Below are 19,979 nucleotides of genomic sequence, written 5' to 3'. Positions count from 1 at the left end.
AATGACAAGAGTAAGTAGAAGCTACTTAAAACATCGTCTATATAAAATTTCAAGGAACAAGAACTAAGCTCAAAAAGCAAATATCTCAATCCAATTCTCATTTGGCTTTTCTTTCAACACCAATTACAAGCAAAAATAGCACTGGCACTTGAAACTTTTAAGAATTTTTTTCTTTATCCATCATGCAGAGGTACTTGACTTCAAAACTATTTACAAATCATGGAAATCAAGGGTTTACATTAATAACTAATTTTAATACACTGTGGCTTATCACTAGAGTTTGAATCCTCCACGAGTCATTAGTTTTTGAAGTTTCTTTTTGCTTTTTAGGGCCATACCCACAGCATATGGAGGTTCCCAGGCTAGGGGTCGAATCGGAGCTGCACAACCACAGCAACGTGGGATTCAAGCCATGTCTGTGATGTACACCAAAGCCTGTGGCAACGCCAGGTCCTTAAACCACTGAGCGAGGCCAGGGATTGAACCTGCATCCTCATGGATCCTAGTCAGGTTTGTTATTGGGAATTCCACAGGTCATTAATTTTTAACCAAGTATTTCATACTTTCCACTCTTATTTCATTAGAATTTCCATTGAAAGTTTAAGAATTCATGTTAATGTTAAAGCTGAATTTCCCTACTTTAATAAACTAATGTAATTCACTTGTGAAAGTTCCCAGGCCAGGGATCAAACCCAAGCCACAGCAGTGACAACCCAGGACCCTTAACCTGAAGAGCCATCAGGGAATTCCCATGCTCTGAAGATTTTAAAATCCACTTTCAGGATGTCATAATTAAAACCAGCAGAGGTCACTCTTACATAATTTTAACACATTATGAATAGCTCTATAATTAGATAGTAATATGTAAAAACTACTAGATCATTTCTGATGATAAATGAAAATTAAAAGTTGTGTCAATTGTTATTAAAATGGAAAATGAAAAAGGGATTCCTATGTGATATTCTGGGCGGGGGGGGGGGGGTGTCTGGAATGGAACATTGATTCCTGGACATGTTAAGAACAAATTTATAAACTGACAATAGTTTAACCTATTCAAGTTTAATAAATTTTCTCATCTATGTTCAAGGCTAAGTCAGCTGCCAAATATTAGAATGATCACTTTAATTCTAATGAAAGAAATTTAGTTAAAAATGGAGTTTACAGGAGTTCCCGTCGTGGCACAGTGGTTAGCGAATCCAACTAGGAACCATGAGGTTGCGGGTTCGATCCCTGCTCTTGCTCAGTGGGTTAAGGATCCAGCGTTGCCGTGAGCTGTGGTGTAGGCGCAGACCTGGCTCGGATCCCGCGTTGCTGTGGCTCTGGAGTAGGCTGGCGGCTACAGGTCCGATTAGACCCCTAGCCTGGGAACCTCCATATGCCGAGGGAGCGGCCCAAGAAATGGCAAAAAGACCAAAAAGAAAAAAAAAAAATGGAGTTAACAAAATTTTTCAAGAGCTCACTGGAAAAGCTATTTGCCAGGATACTTACCCTCACACAATAAAGGCAATACAAGGCCCAAAATATTGGGGTAGTTCAGCAAATGAAAAAGGACTTTAACCAAAAAAAAAGGAGGAGGAAAGGGTGGAAATGAATACTCAAAACAAGATTTTTTTTCCTTTTTCCAAGTCAATACTATAGACTTGCTAATCCAAAAATGACAATTAAGAGATTAAGGACTAACTTTATCATGAGTGCCAACTAAAAATTTCATACTGATAGATTTAACCCATGGTTAATAATTGAATAGGTATTACCATGATTACAAACCTTACAACAGTATGGCCCTATGGCTTGCTAACTTTTTTTGCTGGGGGGACTTCAACACATAGTAAGAAATAATAAATTCCAAATCTTTTACATCATATTACATCCTTATACATCATATACATAGTAAACTGAAAAAAGTATCATAAAGCAAAACCTTTTATTACTATATGCAATGCACTGATATTTCCTACTCATTTATAAAAATGCTAGTTGGGCATTGCTCTAAAGTGACTTTATGACTTACAAATGGGTCATGACATAGTCTAAAAATCACTGGTGTAGGCTGTGGTGCAGCAGGATCAGCGGAGTCTCTGTGGTACCAGGACACAGGTTTGATCCCTGGCCTGGCATGGTGGGTTACAGGACCCTGCATTGCTGCAGCTGTAGCAAAGATGGTGGCTGTGGCTCAGATCCCATCTGTGGCCAGGGAACTCCATATGCCGCAGGGTAGCCAAAAATTAAAAAAAAATAAAATGAATAAAAAGTACTGGTGTATAATGGTGATAGAAAAGCAGCAGAATAGAACAGAAGCTGAACTAAATCTAACAATTCTAAATATACTTAACATAGATCTTTGAAAAAAATATCAGGAGAGTTTATAGAAGTAAATTGTAGGTAGGGGTTGAGGTAGAAGAAAAAGAAGACAGAACGGTAATCCCTTCCCATCTCAATTTTATCCACCTAACTACATGTTTATCTACTGCTTTGAGAAAGAAGGGGAAGGAAAATCAGGCATGATTAAAATGAAGACAAGAAAGGGAAAAAAATGATGAAGAATACATTTTAAAATTACTTATTAGTGTATTACTGGAACTGCATATTTGGGAGGAAATATCAAAGGTCAGAATGTATGGGAAAAGATTGGTAACGACAAAAAAGATGCCTTGAATGTAGAAAGGCAAAATTGAAAGGATTACTTTATGGGTTATGGTGGCAAATTTAATTATAACCTTAGAGCAAAATAAATTTTTTTACAATTATCACACACACAATAGAAATATATATATATATATAGCCCAAGGAGGCATGATTAATGAAAGATTAATGAATTAAAGTATGTTACTCTGCCACTTTCAAGATTAGTAATTTTCTTTGAAACTCAAAAACTCCATTTGATTAATAGTTAATTTAATATAAAAGATATAGAGCTAAGTTTGAGATTCAGCTTGGTCTCATTAGCAGAACTTTTCCTTTACATAATAAAGGTGTCTAAACAAATAATCTTATTGATTGATTCCAATAAAAATTTTCTAGGATCTATCAAAATTCTGCCAAACGCACTTCAGTGGAATATTCAGACCCATAGGTACTTTTGAAGCAACTTTAGTAAAGATTACAAAGATTCTTTAGGATAAGAAGGAAAAGGAAGAAGTTTAAAGGAAAAAAATGAATGGAAAAGGAAAGCAAACTTCATGTCTAGTCCAGCCACCACCACATGGCCACACCCTGCTTTTATAAGTATTTTACTTTAGAAATCTTATACTCTAACAACTCTGTCTCTGATGCCAATCCCTTCCTCTAATTCTCTCATTTCAGGTATTCTATTGTTATTAGTTCTCCAATTATTAATGGGAAGTCCACCATTCTGTTCTCTCCATATTTTTCCAACCTACCTGTCCTCTCCTACCTGGCAGGGTAGTTTGGTGGAATGTATGCCCAGAAGCTTAGACTTTCAGGGTTAGAGTCTTGGCTTCACTACTTATCAGCTGTAATCTTAGGCAATTTACATAACCTCTCTGTGCTTTAAGTCTCACACTTAATCATTCAACATATATTTCCTGAGTGCCTTTTCAGTGCCAGACATTGTTCCAGGTGCTGGGGATTTGGTAGTGAACAAGACCTTATATTCTAGAAAGAGGAAAAAATAGCACCATCTTCATGAGGTTATTAAAAACTTTAAATGAAATATAAACACAGAAGTGCTTAGACAGGACAAGATACTACAGCAAGCACCCAAATATTAGCTGTTAATAAATTTCACTTTTATGTGAGAAAAAGAATGTGTGTGTGTGTGTGTGTGTATATATATATATATATATATATATATACATAAAATAAACTGGGTCACTTTGCTGTACAGCAGAAATTGACAGAACAATGTAAATCAACTATAATATAAAATTTTTAAATTAATCAAATTTTAGGAGTTCCCATTATGTCTCAGTGGTTAACAAATCAACTAGCATCCATGAGGATGTGGATTCAATCCCTGGCCTCACTCAGGGGGTTAAGGATCTGGCGTTACCGTGAGCTGTGGTGTAGGTCACAGACAAGGCTCAGATCTGGTGTTGCTGTGGCTGTGGAGTAGGCCAGTGGCTACAGCTCCAACTGGACCTCTAGCCTGGGAACCTCCATATGCAGCGAGTGCAGCCCTAAAAAGACCAAAAAAAAAAAATCAAATTTTAGGTGAAAAAAATCCAGTAAATTTCACTTTCTTCCTGGAGTTCCCAATGTGGTGCAAAGAGTTAAGAATCCAGCTGCAGCAGGTCAGGTCACTATGGTGGCTTGGGTTCAGGCCTCTGCCCAGCACAGTGCGTTAAAGAATCCAGCATTGCCACAGCTGTGGTGTACATCACAGCTGCTGCTTGGATTCAGAATCTGGCCCAGGAACTTTCATATGCAGCAGTGTGGCCATTTAAAAAATAAAAAATTCACTTTTTTCCTTATTCAATTTGATTCCCCGATTCTCTTTTCAGCCAGGCTTCCTATTAGATATAACTACATATCAAGCTTCCTATTGGATATAACTATATATCAATCCTTCACCCCTCAGGGGAACAGAGCAGAAGCTGGGGTAGATAGAGATATACCTCCTCCCCAGTCACTGTGTATTGCAAAATCATTATTACATTCTACTATGCTGTGTCTTGAAAAGGGTTCCACTACTGCTATTACCAATTTCCACAATTCTCTTGCCCTACTGTTCTGCCACTGCATATCCATGGTGAAACACCATTCAATTCAATTACATTTTTTGTGCCCACACTTGAGCCCTGCAAAAGAAATGTCACACAAACTCAGATTTTGTACACTCCACATTCAAGGTCATTAAAGTCAAATGCTCCTTCACCACTACCAGGACACTCTTCTTATATTTCCAGTTCTCTCTCCCATTTTCTATAGTTGGTACTTCAAAACTTCTTTCTTCTCCTCTTAAACTTGACTCCTTCAGAACTCGATTTAATGGCTCTTGTTCAGAAAAGGTAACCTAAGCCCCAAAGCCTGTGTTATTAGTTTGCCCTTTTTTGGTGTGCCACACATCCTTTACTCACTGTACATCACATTAAGTTATTGCACATAAACCTATCCGTATCTCCGCTAATCTATAAGCCTTAAAAAGACAGGAGCCGTGTCATCTTTGTAAGAGATCATAGGCTTCTCTCCTGGATTTTTAGATGTTTTCTTCCCTTCCAAATGATGGGAAGGGGTTCAATTCCTACCTAAAATACACATAACAACAGAAGATCAAAGGACAAATTAAAATGTTTTTGAAATGACAGGTGGCTTTAAAAAACAAAGAAACACTTGGAAATATTCCACACTTAAAGGTGTATTTGCCATCCTAGCTGTAAAAGAAGTAGCACTTTAGTAGTTAACAAAAGTTCATTTTAGATTAAAAACAAAACATGGAATAGTCTGACAGCTAAAACATAGACAAGGTAGCACATACAATATAAAAGTTAAAAATTTTTAACTTCTTTGAAACTCTTCCACCCCCAGCATCACTGACATTAAAATAAACACACATATTAGATATAAGGCAAAATTTATCATACCTCTACATCTGAAGCACTTCGGGGCTGAGCTTGGCACAGCATATTTAATAACTGCAAAATTAATTCTTCAACATACTGAAGAGCATCATCACTAGACTCGAGAGTAGGATGAACTTGCCCCTGAACCTATAAACAAAAAGCATAGTAACTAAAATGTAGGCTGTTTCATCTAATTAAACAAAACATTTTTCTTTTAAATGTGTGTTTGTACTCAAGAACATGATCTGGCTTACAAATATAGATTTCAGTGTTATAACCCAAGCCTGGAATTTTTAACCTTTTTCCCAGCCATGTGCACCATACTTACTTATTAACATACTTCTGGAGATTCAGATACTTAATTCTATCATTTCAGTACTTTTTTATTAAACCATGGTTACCCTAGGGTGTGGGAATATAGAGAGGGAGGGAGAGGCTGAGCTGGAGATAAATGTTTGCAGTGTATATGGTTTTTGCCAAGAACCAGTAATGGTTAGAACATTTACTGCCTGGGCAAAACTGACTTCCTATGGGTCTGTCTCTTGTCAAACTCAATCTTTCCTACTAAATGATAAAATCCAAGAGTGATATGCCTTGTCTTATTTATCTAAGTAACTTTAGCAGTCTATATGCAGGGCATGTAATACAAGCTTGATAAATGTGTGTTGAAAACAAAGTCACCCTACATCAAAGGACACAAAAAGGGCACTTTTCACAACATGGGACTATCTAGGCTTTAGGAAGATAACTTAGTGGTCATTCATAAATGCCTAATAATCTTTGGCTTATCTTCCTTGACCATTTCTTTGCAGGCATCTCAAGTCACGATCTTTGTAACTTACATTTTAATAACCAATATGTTAGTCTTTACTTGCATCCCCTTTGTCACTCACTATGGGTCAAAACTATTCCTTACTTTAAAAAATGACCAAAAAATCAGCTCCAGGAGACAAACAATACATGTTTCAAAACATGCTCAATTCTCCAAAGGATGATAGAGCACTCATCGAATGAACATACACAGAACGTACACAACGAATGAACGAGAGCATTTAGTATTGTTTGGCCTACTACATACACCTCATTAGCTAAGAAGATATAACAGCTTCAGTGTATGGGGAAATTTTTATAATGTTATGTACCATATGATGGATTTTTAAATATATATTAAAAGCACATAGATATGTATAAATATACATGCATACATGCATTTATAATGCTTTCTAAAGAAAAATATTTTGGAGGCAAATAATATGACAATTCAGAACTGAGTGAGAGGATGCTACATCAAGTATGGGGTCTAAGACAATTTAGTATTATTTCACAGATGAAGAAACTGAAGGTGGTGCAACGGGATGGGCGACATCTCTGTAGCACCAGGATGCAGGTTCAATTCATCAAACTAACTTTGGGATAAAAGGTTGCCGCAGCTGTGGCGATGGTCACAACTGAGGCTCAGATCTGATCCCTGGCCTGGGAATTCCATATGCTGCAGGGCAGCCAAAAAAGGAAAGAAAGAAACTGAGCTGCCAAAGGCTTAAATCATTTGCCCAAGTACTTTTGGTCATCTTTGGTATAGCAACTACCAACCTGATTGTAACTGATCTGTTTATAAATCTCTCCACTCTATTAGATGACTGAATGGTTGTACAGTTAAAATAATGGATGGAGCATGGACTAGAAAGCAGAATTCATTTTCTCAGCTTTCTATTCACCAGGCCATCACATTCTGACTAATGTGTATAAGTAATGAACCGTGTAAACTTACTGCTTCTCAACACTAAGCATGATTAAAAAAAAAAAAAAAAAAAACCCCAACAAAATAAAACAAAAATACAGGAGTTCCTGCTGTGGTGCAATGACTTAATGACCCAGCTTGTCTCTGAGGAAGTGCCAGTTTGATCCCTGGCCTGGTTCAGTGGGTTAAAAGATACAGTGATGCTGAAGCTGTGGCACAGGTCACAGATCCAGCTCAGATTCCCTCCCTGGCCCAGGGAACTTTCATATACTATGGGTACAGTCGAAAAAGAAACAAACAAACAAACAAACTGGAACTTGACAAAGGTTTTATTTTTATGCACTGAATTGCATGCCCTCATTGGCTTAAACTATATTCTAAGACACCCTTTACTTTTTTGGTTGACTCATCTTCTAGCAGTGAACCCTGACACCACATGGGTAGTTCACAGTCAAGTCCTTTTCTTTTTTCTTTTATTTTGGCTGTGCCAGCAGCATGTGGAAATCCTGGGTCAGGGATCAAACCTGCTGCCGTGATAATGCCAGATCCTTAAGCCACTGCACCACAAAGGAACTCCCCCTTTTTATTTTTTAAACTCTTTTCTTAATATCAGTGACACAATCTATTCTGTTTCACTTATTTTTTTGTTCCTTTTTCCATTTGTTCCTTATAGAGTTCCATATCTTCCTCCAATCCCTCAAAAATGTGGATTCCATACTTATCTATCTGCTCCCTTTTTCTGTTCTTTCCCCCAACTAATCTTAATCACTTCCACAATTTTATCACCTTATGAATGACTCCAAATCAATCTTTAGTTCTGATTTCCTCGTGGGTTTTTTTTGTTTGTTTGTTTTTTTCCTTTTTTGCTCACCACCCTCAACACGGCATATGGAGTTTCCAGGCCAGGGATCAGATCCAAGCCACAGCAACACGAGATCCTTTTAACCCACTGTGCTGGGCCAAACCTGCACAGTGGGATCAAACGCAGTGGGATCAAACCTGCGTACTAGCACTGCAAAGATGCTACTGATCCCTTTGTGCCACAGCAGGAACGCCTCCTGAGTTTTACACCCATAGTCCAAATTACATGCTAGGTATCGCCACCTATCCTACCAAAATCTCAACTATAACATGAGAGAGAAAAAGGAACTTACTGTAATAGTTGAAAAAGAAAAACTATATCTTACACATAGAACTGTATCTCACAAATGAAAAACACAAGTATAGAGAGCTCTTGGTTTGACTAAGATGTAGTCCTGGAAAGCGTAGCTATGGTTGGGGTTATATTCCTATTCAAGCCTCCAGCATCACATAAAATATAGCTACAGACTTACAAAAACCACAGAGTTTCAGAATTAAAAGGGACTTTGAAGATCATTTAACTCAGTGCCTCTATTTAGTGGGATGATAAAACGGAGACACAATCCTTGCAGTTAACTGGTAATGTTTAACCTGAGCCTCCTGGTGTCTAAGCCAAAGCTCTTTCTACTATACCCTTGGCTGTCAAACCTGGAGGAATCTGGAGAGTGTCCTATCAGCATAAACTGTATCTAGTTATATTGTGGCCTTCTGTATAAACCTTGGCTTGAAATATGTGGTCAAACTTTAAAAAACATCAGCCTGTCTTAAGTGCAAACACAGCACTATAAATCTTATAATCTGAAAAGGTAAAATGCTCATTGCTTACATAAAGTATCCTATGTTTTATAAAAATTATAAATACACTAAAAATCTATGTAAAGCTAAACTGCTGAAGATAATAAATATTAAGATAAAAATATTTAACCAAGAATTCTAATTAACTTAAAAAAATATCAAATCCCTTTGAGGAAGTGGTTTAGGTACCCTGAAACACACTTAAGAAAACTTTAGGAAAATGTAAATCGATCAGAGTATATTTTTTTAAACATTCTTTGTTTTTCAAAGAAATTCATGGAAACAATAGTACTTCATTAATATAAGTCCATCTTCAGCTGTTCTTCAATTTACACTTTATGCTGAAACAATTATATATAATTTGCAGTCTGCTGAAACATGGGGTACAGGAGTTCCTGTCGTGGCACAGCGGTTAACAATCCCGAATAGTATCCATGAGAACTCAGGTTGGATCCCTAGCCTCGCTCAGTGGGTTAAGGAACTGGCGTTGCCATGAGCTGTGGTGTAGGCCACAGATGTGGCTCGGATCTGGCATTGCTGTGGCTGTGGCATAGGCCTGCAGCTACAGCTTCAATTCGACCCCTAGCCTGGTAACTTCCATATGCCGCTGCGGCCCCAAAAAGACAAAGCAGACAAACAAACATGGTGTAGTTTCACTCACACTGTTCTCCTCAGCTAACATTCATTCTTTCACCCTTTCTTACCTATTTAACTTTCAAAACCCATATCTCATTTGGGAAGACTTCCTTGTTTCTCATCTCTTTCTAAAGCAGAATGAATCTCATTCATTTAACTGATTTATTGAATCTATTAAATATCAGGCCCTCTGGTAAGTGCTGGATACATAAGGATCAATCAAAAATAGTCTCTGTTCATATGGGCCTTAAACTCTGTGTTAATACTTGTACTAGGTACCACACTTTTGTTATCAGGTTTATCCTTCTGAATTATAATTAACATATTCCCTTATCTATTTTCTCTACTGATGCTCTGATTGGGCAAGGCCTTGTTTATCTACTTATAGAATCATTTCCCCTTTGCTTCTCACTCTAAAACCCTGACATTCAAGGAATACTCAAAAGTCTCTGTCACACAGGGGTGAATGGAATAGCTATCTCTTTCTTGGAATTAAGGGTGAAAAGGGGTAGTGGTAAGGCTACAGAGTTTGGTTGTTTTTAGAAGCATAAACCCTTAGAGCAGAAACCATTCAACATTTAAAGGCAGTCAGAATTAAAATCAATGTTTATTTTATTATGTAGAATCAAATGAACTGCATATAACAAAACGGCAAAATGCTATGGTTTAAACAAAAAAAGTGATATTGCTTATAATTCATGAACATATAAATTGTTAAGTCCTACTCCTTGCATGATACATAAAATATTAGAAATTCAGTTTTATTGACTGATAGTTACTAATAGCCAAATAAAACCTATTAGGTAAATAAATCAAATGAAGAATTAGGCTTAAATAGAAAATAATGCATAATGCAAATTGTTCATCTGAGTTTCCATATATTAACCTGTATCCTTTCTTAAACCTGTCCAATTAGGATCACAAGGTTCATTCATACAAGAGATGAAGAAATTATTTTAATTCCTTAAAAACAATACTTTGAAACCTGACAGAAAAACATGGGCAATGAGAAATGTTTAAAGACAAGCAGGGAGTTCCTGCTGTGGCACACGAGGTTAAGGATCTGGCATTGCTGAAGATGTGGCTTGGGTCACATCTGCAGCCCAGATGTGATCCCTGGCCTGGGAACTTCCATATGCTGCGGGTGTGGCCATAAAAAATAAAGACAAGCAAAGCACCAATTTCTGAAGTACAAACTGTGCTCTTTATTCTTTCAAGGAAGATTTTGTTAAGAGATTTCTTTAATGAGCAGGCTTTCTTTAACGTATCATTACATTTCCTAAACAGACAGGATTAAAAAAAAAAAAAAAAGGAGTTCCCGTCGTGGCGCAGTGGTTAACGAATCCGACTAGGAACCATGAGGTTGCGGGTTCGGTCCCTGCCCTTGCTCAGTGGGTTAACGATCCGGCGTTGCCGTGAGCTGTGGTGTAGGTTGCAGACGCGGCTCGGATCCCGCGTTGCTGTGGCTCTGGTGTAGGCCGGTGGCTACAGCTCCGATTGGACCCCTAGCCTGGGAATCTCCATATGCCGCGGGAGCGGCCCAAGACCAAGAAATAGCAAAAAGACCAATAAATAAATAAATAAATAATAATCATTTACAAAAAAAAAACTTCTCTTTTATGAGATAGTGTTTCAGCTAAAGTGTTCCGTTCCATCTAAATGGTACTCAAAGACATTTGATAGATCAAATGATGCAAATTATTCAAGCCTATACAGAATGGGTTACACTGCCAAATCTTATGAAAGGCTTCAGAAGCTATCTATGACTAAGGGTGTGTGTGAGAGCAATTATAATATGCACTTAGAATTGGGTTTAGAGTAGATGGTGGGGAGGAGTTTTCCTTTACATGCAGTTTTCAGAACATCATTTTATACTTAGGTCTACTGACAAAGAAAACTTCATATACTTCTTTAAATGAACTTTAGGTAATTTAAGTAAAATAAATACAAAAACATCACTAAAAAATTAATGATAGCCATGAATAAGAATTTTATATAATCATGACAGTAATTCTTTTGAGGTATAATCATCATACTCAATTAAGATATAATCATCATATTCAATTAAAGATGCCACCTATTGAATTTTAAGACTTTCTTAAGGGCTGCCAGCTTCTATCTTAACAGTTCATTTTGTCTCGAGTAATTTCAAACGAATTGAGAAGCAACTTTGTTGGCTATTATTGTCAGATTTCATGGAATCTGGAAAAGCAAAGGGATTAGGTCTATATCAATTCCTAGTTGTTTGATACACCAGTCCTCTAACTGTATCAGGAATCCCTTGGGTAAACTGCCAGAAAATACAATGTTGAATTCTGATGAATCTTTAATATTTAATAGCCTTTTCTAGCTACTGACTCTCAAGAATTAAAAAAGCTTCTAAGAGATACCACCAAAAAAGAAAACTATCGCCCAATATCATTGATGAATATAGATGCAAAAATTCTCAACAAAATCTTAGCCAACCGAATCCAACAACATATCAAAAAAATTATACACCATGACCAGGTAGGGTTCATCCCAGGTTCACAAGGATGGTTCAACATACGCAAATCAATCAGCATCATACACCACATTAACAAAAAAAAAGTCAAAAATCATATGATCATCTCAATAGACGCAGAAAAAGCATTTGACAAAGTCCAACATCCATTCATGATCAAGACCCTCGCCAAAGTGGGTATAGAGGGAACATTCCTGAATATAATCAAAGCCATTTATGAGAAACCCACAGCAAATATAATACTCAATGGGGAAAAACTGAAAGCCTTCTCCCTCAAATCTGGAACAAGACAGGGATGCCCACTCTCACCACTGCTCTTCAACATAGTTTTGGAAGTCCTAGCCACAGCAATTAGACAAACAAGAGAAATAAAAGGCATCCATATAGGAAGAGAAGAGAGAAAACTGTCACTGTATGCAGATGACATGATACTATACATAGAAAACCCTAAGGACTCAACCCCAAAACTACTTGAACTGATTCATAAATTCAGCAAAGTAGCAGGATATAAGATTAACATTCAGAAGTCAGTTGCATTTCTGTATACCAGGAATGAAATATTAGAAAAGGAATACAAAAATACGATACCTTTTAAAATTGCACCTCACAAAAATCAAATACCTCGGAATACACCTGACCAAGGAGGTAAAGGACCTATATGCCGAGAACTATAAAACTTTAATCAAAGAAATCAAAGAAGATGTAAAGAAATGGAAAGATATTCCATGTTCCTGGATTGGGAAAACCAATATTGTAAAAATGGCCATACTACCCAAAGCAATCTACACATTCAATGCAATCCCTATCAAATGACCCAGGACATTTTTCACAGAACTAGAACAAACAATCCAAACATTTATATGGAACCACAAAAGACCCAGAATCGCCAAAGCAATCCTGATGAAAACAAAAACCAAGCAGGAGGCATACCTCTCCCAGACTTCAAGAAATACTACAAAGCCACAGTCATCAAAACAGTGTGGTACTGGTATCAAAACAGACAGACAGACCAATGGAACAGAATAGAGAACCCGGAAATAAACCCTGACACCTATGGTCAATTAATCTTTGACAAGAACATCAAATGGGAAAAAGAAAGTCTATTCAGCAAGCATTGCTGGGAAACCTGGACAGCTGCATGCAAAGCAATGAAACTAGAACACAGCCTCACACCATGCACAAAAATAAACTCCAAATGGCTGAAAGACTTAAATATATGACAGGACACCATCAAACTCCTAGGAGAAAACATAGGCAAAACACTCTCTGACATCAACATCATGAATATTTTCTCAGGTCAGTCTCCCAAAGCAATAGAAATAAGAGCAAAAATAAACCCATGGGACTTCATCAAACTGAAAAGCTTTTGCACAGCAAAGGAAACCCAAAAGAAAACAAAAAGACAACTTACAGAATGGGAGAAAATAGTTTGAAATGATGCAACCGACAAGGGCTTAATCTCTAGAATATATAAACAACTTATACAACCCAACAGCAAAAAAGCCAATCAATCAATGGAAAAATGGGCAAAAGACCTGAATAGACATTTCTCCAAAGAAGAGATACAGATGGCCAGCAAACACATGAAAAAATGCTCAACATCGCTGGTTATCAGAGAAATGCAAATCAAAACCACCATGAGATACCACCTCACACCAGTCAGAATGGCCATCATTAATAAATCCACAAATAACAAGTGCTGGAGGGGCTGTGGAGAAAAGGGAACCCTCCTCCACTGTTGGTGGGAATGTAAACTGGTACAGCCACGATGGAGAACAGTTTGGAGATACCTTAGAAATCTATACATAGAACTTCCATATGACCCCACAATCCCACTCTTGGGCATCTATCCGGACAAAACTCTACTTAAAAGAGACACGTGCACCCGCCATGTTCATTGCAGCACTATTCACAATAGCCAAGACATGGAAACAACCCAAATGTCCATCGACAGAGGATTGGATTTGGGAGATGTGGTATATATACACAATGGAATACTACTCAGCCATAAAAAAGAATGACATAATGCCATTTGCAGCAACATGGATGGAGCTAGAGAATCTCATACTGAGTGAAATGAGCCAGAAAGACAAAGACAAATACCCTATGATATCACTTATAACTGGAATCTAATATCCAGCACAAATGAACATCTCCACAGAAAAGAAAATCATGGACTTGGAGAAGAGACTTGTGGCTGCCTGATGGGAGGGGGAGAGAGTGGGAGGGATCAGGAGCTTGGGCTTATCAGACACAACTTAGAATAGATTTACAAGGAGATCCTGCTGAATAGCATTGAGAACTTTGTCTAGATACTCATGTTGCAACAGAAGAAAGGCTGGGGGAAAATGTAATTGTAATGTATACATGTAAGGATAACCTGACCCCCTTGCTGTACAGTGGGAAAAAAAAAAAAAAAGAAAAAAGAAAAAAAGCTTCTAGATTGTACTTTGTCACATCTTCAGCCCATATATACTACTTTTATTTTAAAATATTAACTGGAGAATTTGAAATAAAATGGTAATCCTCAAAACCATAGCAAATAATAAAGATGTGGATTGTTAAATCTCTTTCTCAGTGTTACAATTATTTCGTCAAAAAACCATGTTTTGGGTGCTTATTTCTCCTCATCCTGAGGTTTATTTAAAAGTTAAAGCAAAAAATCCTTTGTTAAAAAAAAAAAAAAAGCAGCAATAATAAATCAGAGAATGCAAGTCTTTTCCAAAAACAAAACTGACAGAAAATATTTTCTCATTTCTTAGGGCCTGTTATCAGCCTTTAGGTCCATGTATATAACAATCCCCCCCCCACCCCCAGGCTCCTCTTATTTGCTGGTGACACTAAGATTAAAGAGGACATGGCATCTGCCCTGAAAGAGTTCAGCTCACAGAGAAGCTAGACATGTAAACAAATGACTTAACAGAGGGTGATGAGGTTAAAAGGAAGTTATATTTAACACCCCCCCAATAAAAAATATCAGTCTTTATAAGTAAAACACACTTGAACCGAAGTATAAAGGATGAATAAGGCACAAAAGGCAGCAGATAAGGAAGCAGGCCTTTTTACTGAAAGAGGTAGCAGATAAAAAGACACAGAGACCAAGAAAAAATTATGTGTAGGGAAACTCTAAGAGCTGGACCAAAGAGCACATATAAGAAAAACTAAGATTAGAAAGGGCAGGCTTGGGTGTCATTCTAAGAAGCTGGAAAGTGATCAGGGAAGAAAAAAAAAAAAAATCACTGAAGGGTTTTAAACAGATATTGACATAATTATATCTGTTTGCTAAAGAATCTCTCTGGCGTTAGTATGAAGGATGAGTTAAAATGAAGATGAAATTGAAGAAAGCAAAGCTAGATGGAAGGATGCTATATGTTCTGTAAAAAGGCACAATGAAACAAGGCGAAACAGAGGAAGATGTTGAAGTCAGGAGGCAGATTTGGATAGGTACTTTGGTGGTAGTGGGGGCAGCAATGAGAAAATCAATAACTAGGATAGGAAATATTATAAGAGGATAATATTTTCAAAAAGATAAAATATTCAAGTGTAACACTTAAAGTTCTTGTACTGTATCTAGGAAAACAAAGTTGAAATTGTTTTTTATGAAGTGGTTATTTTAAAATTTTTATTTAATTTTATTTTGGTTGTGGAGAATGATTTGCCCTAGTATCGTTTCAAACACTCAAGTAACAAAACAATCTAACTATTGGGTGTTTATGATACAGATAAATTTACTTATTAACCTACTAGTTGTCACAACTATAGGGAGTAAAGAGAACTTATACAATGACTATTTGCAAATAACTTAGTCAAATTTTCAAGACTTCTTTTTTTAGGAATATTAAAAGATCAACGGTTACAATAAATTCATTGAAATAGGTAAAATTTATTTTATGACTACTTATTACACATTTTGGTCATGTGGCAAAATATAAATAAATCAGAAATCTGAAAACCTATGCACATTATAGGTGCTTTGAACTACCACATATGGCAAAAAAAAAAAAGTGTATGTACAGAAATAATAAAGATAACAAATTTTAACTATATTTTAAAAATAAAAGTAATGAAAAAAATTATACAGCTAAAGTACAGCAAAAAACTCATACAATCTAGAAAAAAATGTAGTTACTAAAAAATTACACCTTATACTACCTAAAGATATTTCTGGAATAAATTTTTAACTATAATAGGAGATACCTGTGCACAGTAAATTTTCAAGAAGCATACCTATATATTTAACTCTTTATTCAAAAAATTGCAAATGACAAAATATGCCTGGGACATCCTATTATAACTAGAGGGCAAGGAAGCTCTCAGAGATGAATGGGTCATGAGAGTTCCTGTTGTGGCTCAGTGGAAACGAACCTGACTAGTATTCGTGAGGACGGGGGTTCAACCCCTGATCCTGTTCAGAGGGTTAAGGATCAGTGCTGCTGTAGCTGTGGTGAAGGCCAGAGCTGTAACTCAGATTTGACCCCTAGCCTGGGAATTTCCATATGCCGCACCTGCAGCCCTAAAAGAAAAAAAAAAAAGTGACAACAGAAAAAATGAATAGGGAGTTCCTGTTGTGGCGCAGTGGTTAACGAATCCGACTAGGAACCATGAGGTTGCGGGTTCGGTCCCTGACCTTGCTCAGTGGGTTAACGATCCGGCGTTGCCATGAGCTGTGGTGTAGGTTGCAGACGCGCCTCGGATCCCAAGTTGCTGTGGCTCTGGCGTAGGCCGGTGGCTACAGCTCCGATTGGACCCCTAGCCTGGGAACCTCCATATGCCGCAGGAGCAGCCCAAGAAATAGCAACAACAACAACAACAAAAAAGACAAAAAAAAATGAATAGGTCATAATAAAAAACATAGGAATAACATTGTAAATCAAGTATACTTCAATAAAAATTTAAAAACTCCACAGGAGTATCATGAAAGAGCTTCTCATTAGCAAAAGATGTGCTAATTCAAAAACCAAATCATCTGTAACTGAATGTAATAAAATAAAAATAAAAACCAATGAAGTCAAATTTATGCTTTAAAAAAAAAAACCCTCATTGAGCAACACTGAAAATAACTGGAATACCAATTCTTTATCCTGAAAGAATTAATATACATTCTTCTTTTCCTGTCTAAACTATATGCCAGGATAATCAAACTGCCCTTGATTGAGGAATTTTGATGAGGAATTCTTCCTCATAGAAGGATTCCAGATAAAAATGCAGAAGGAACACAGAAAACAGCCCACTGCAACCTGAATAACATAAATTCAGACATCAACCATTATATATTAAACTATTATATAAAGAGCTGGTGTTTATAGAGAAAGCCTCAGGCTGTCACCTCCTAAATCACCCAATCAATCTTAGCAGCACAAAATTGGGACCAGAATGATGCAGTATAAAGCACACAGCACCAACTGTGAAGTATTCTTGTCCCCCCAAAAAAGCTGAAAATAAATATAATCAAGCTATAAAGCCAACTTCTATTAATAGAATTTATGACAGATAATAGGAACAAGTTTGATATTACCACAAGAGAGTAAACAGAAAAATGCAAAATCAGGACAAATGACCTAATTCCTCCAACAAGTCAATTGGGGGAGGGGGAGTCTGGAAATTAAAGATATTTAAGAATATAACAACTACCTATAATGTGCACACCTTAAGAGGCTCCTGATTCCAATAAACCAACTTCAAAAATGACACTTTTGAGACAAATGGACACTTTTGAGTTTTGATAAATATTATTTAATGGCACCAAGAAATTACTGTTAATATTGATAACTATGAAAATAGTTTCAAATAATGCAACTGACAAGGGCTTAATCTCTGAAATATACAAACAGCTTATACAACTCACCAGCAAAAAAGCCAACAACCCAATGGAAAAATGGGCAAAAGACCTGAATAGACATTTCTCCAAATTAGGTATACAGATGGCCAACAAGCACATGAAAAAATGCTCAACATCAGTGATTGTTAGAGAAATGCAAATCAAAACCACCATGAGATACCACCTCACACCTATCAAAATGGCCATCGTTATTAAGTCCACAGATAACAAATGCTGGAGGGGGTGTGGAGAAAAGGGAACCCTTCTGCACTGTTGGTGGCAATGTAAAGTGGTACAACCACTGTGAAAAACAGTATGGAGATACCTTAGAAAACTATACATAGAACTACCATATGACCCAGCAATCCCACTCTTGGGCATATATCTGGACAAAACTTTCCTTGAAAAAGACACATGCATCCACATGTTCATTGCAGATTAAGTCTGATTTTTTTTCTTTTCTACTTTTATAAATGAAGTAAATTCCATACTATTTCTTCAAGAATTTAACTGGTTACTTTATGGAAGTTTTTAACTTTTATGGAAACAATCAGTTAATGAATATGGGAGAAATTCTGTTCTTTCATTTTCATTAAATATATAACCAATAAAATTGAGTCGTACTGGTTTTCTCATATAATATCATTTTAAAATCTGAAAGTAGAACCAAAATTTGTTCAATTTGGAGGGGAATAAAAATCTGTATTTGAACCTATGTATACATATTTAAGAACAAAAAACTGCAATTTTATATATTGGTTCTTTCTATTCATCATAGGAAATCCTTGATTTTTTTGAAATATTTAATCTATATTACACATTTTTGGAGCATTTCTGATTTTTAATTCATAAATAGCATCTGACTACTCAAGAATTTCTGGATTTCAATTAAAAACATTTATTGAACACTCTTCATGAAAAATACTCCCCTAGGTTATATAAAAAGACAGAAAACGATACCTATTTACGAGTTAACAGGAAAACTGAAGAAGTAAAACTCAAAGCACATGTAATTATAAAATCTTAAGTGCTGGAAAAGAAAGAACCAGAAGTAACTTTGTAGCCTAAATTCCCATCTAAGGTAGATGTCTTACAAAGTAACTTGAAAATACATTATATCAAAAAGCTGAGAAGGCTAAGAGTAACAGTACAACTAACTACTCATTAGTAGCTTGTTACATACTATTAGCTCTTTATATTTTCAGTGCAAGTTAGGGCCAATAAGCATTACAGTCAAAGTGTAATTTTTGTCTGGTATAATATGTTGACAGAGATAACTTCCCAAAGATGAGTCTGAAATTTTTGCCCAGATGGATCCTTTTTCTTTTTTTTTCTTTTTTCTTTTTTTTGTCTTTTGTCTTTTGTCTTTTTGTTGTTGTTGTTGCTATTTCTTGGGCCGCTCCCGCGGCATATGGAGGTTCCCAGGCTAGGGGTCCAATTGGAGCTGTAGCCACCGGCCTATGCCAGAGCCACAGCAACTTGGGATCCGAGGCGCGTCTGCAACCTACACCACAGCTCATGGCAACGCCGGATCGTTAACCCACTGAGCAAGGGCAGGGACCGAACCCGCAACCTCATGGGTCTTAGTTGGATTCGTTAACCACTGCGCCACGACGGGAACTCCCTGGATCCTATTTCTAATTTTAATGTTTGCTCTAGGGAGAAAAGTTAGCCTGTGTTGATTTGATTAATATCATGAACTATTTGGTTTATTCCATTTTATTATTTATTTCTAAAATGTACTAATACAAATTAAACTTGAATTAGGGACTTAAGCCTTATCTATTATGTGGCCAAGGGACAGGATAGTTGGGTACTTAACAAAACTTGTTAAAAATCCCAATTCATATGGGAGAAGAGCAACATGCTTCAAGCTGCAGAAGGAAGAAAAATAAAAACCACGATGTATACCTCAAAGTTAAGACTACAGACCACGTTTTGCCCAACAAAATGTATGGTAGCTCATCTTATCTCTCTCCTCTTAAACCTCCTTCACTCATGCAACAGATAACTTGTTGAGCAGCTCACAGGCTAAGCAGGATAGAGGGCACCTACAGAAAGCAGAATAAGAAAAAGTTCCGGTTCTCATAGAATTTACATTCTTTA

At 36.7% G+C, this 19,979-nt stretch overlaps 1 protein-coding gene across 5 annotated transcripts in view; it reads right to left on the bottom strand.

Moving 5' to 3' along the window:
• The window catches only part of SOS1 (SOS Ras/Rac guanine nucleotide exchange factor 1), a 156,913-nt gene that overhangs the window by 83,720 nt on the left and 53,214 nt on the right, over positions 1–19,979 (bottom strand). For all 5 annotated transcript variants that reach the window (XR_007135150.1, XM_047782234.1, XM_047782232.1 and 2 more), the window contains exon 2: positions 5,544–5,669. Coding sequence is in view for 4 of the 5 variants with exons in the window: in XM_047782234.1 (XP_047638190.1) it covers positions 5,544–5,669 (126 nt within the window). In the remaining variant the exon portion in view is untranslated. The remainder of the gene's footprint in view (positions 1–5,543; positions 5,670–19,979) is intronic.

Source organism: Phacochoerus africanus, chromosome 5, assembly GCF_016906955.1.
Source record: "Phacochoerus africanus isolate WHEZ1 chromosome 5, ROS_Pafr_v1, whole genome shotgun sequence".
Lineage (NCBI taxonomy): Eukaryota > Metazoa > Chordata > Mammalia > Artiodactyla > Suidae > Phacochoerus > Phacochoerus africanus.
Note: the sequence above shows the minus strand (reverse complement) of the source record. Positions and strands in the feature narration are given on the sequence as shown.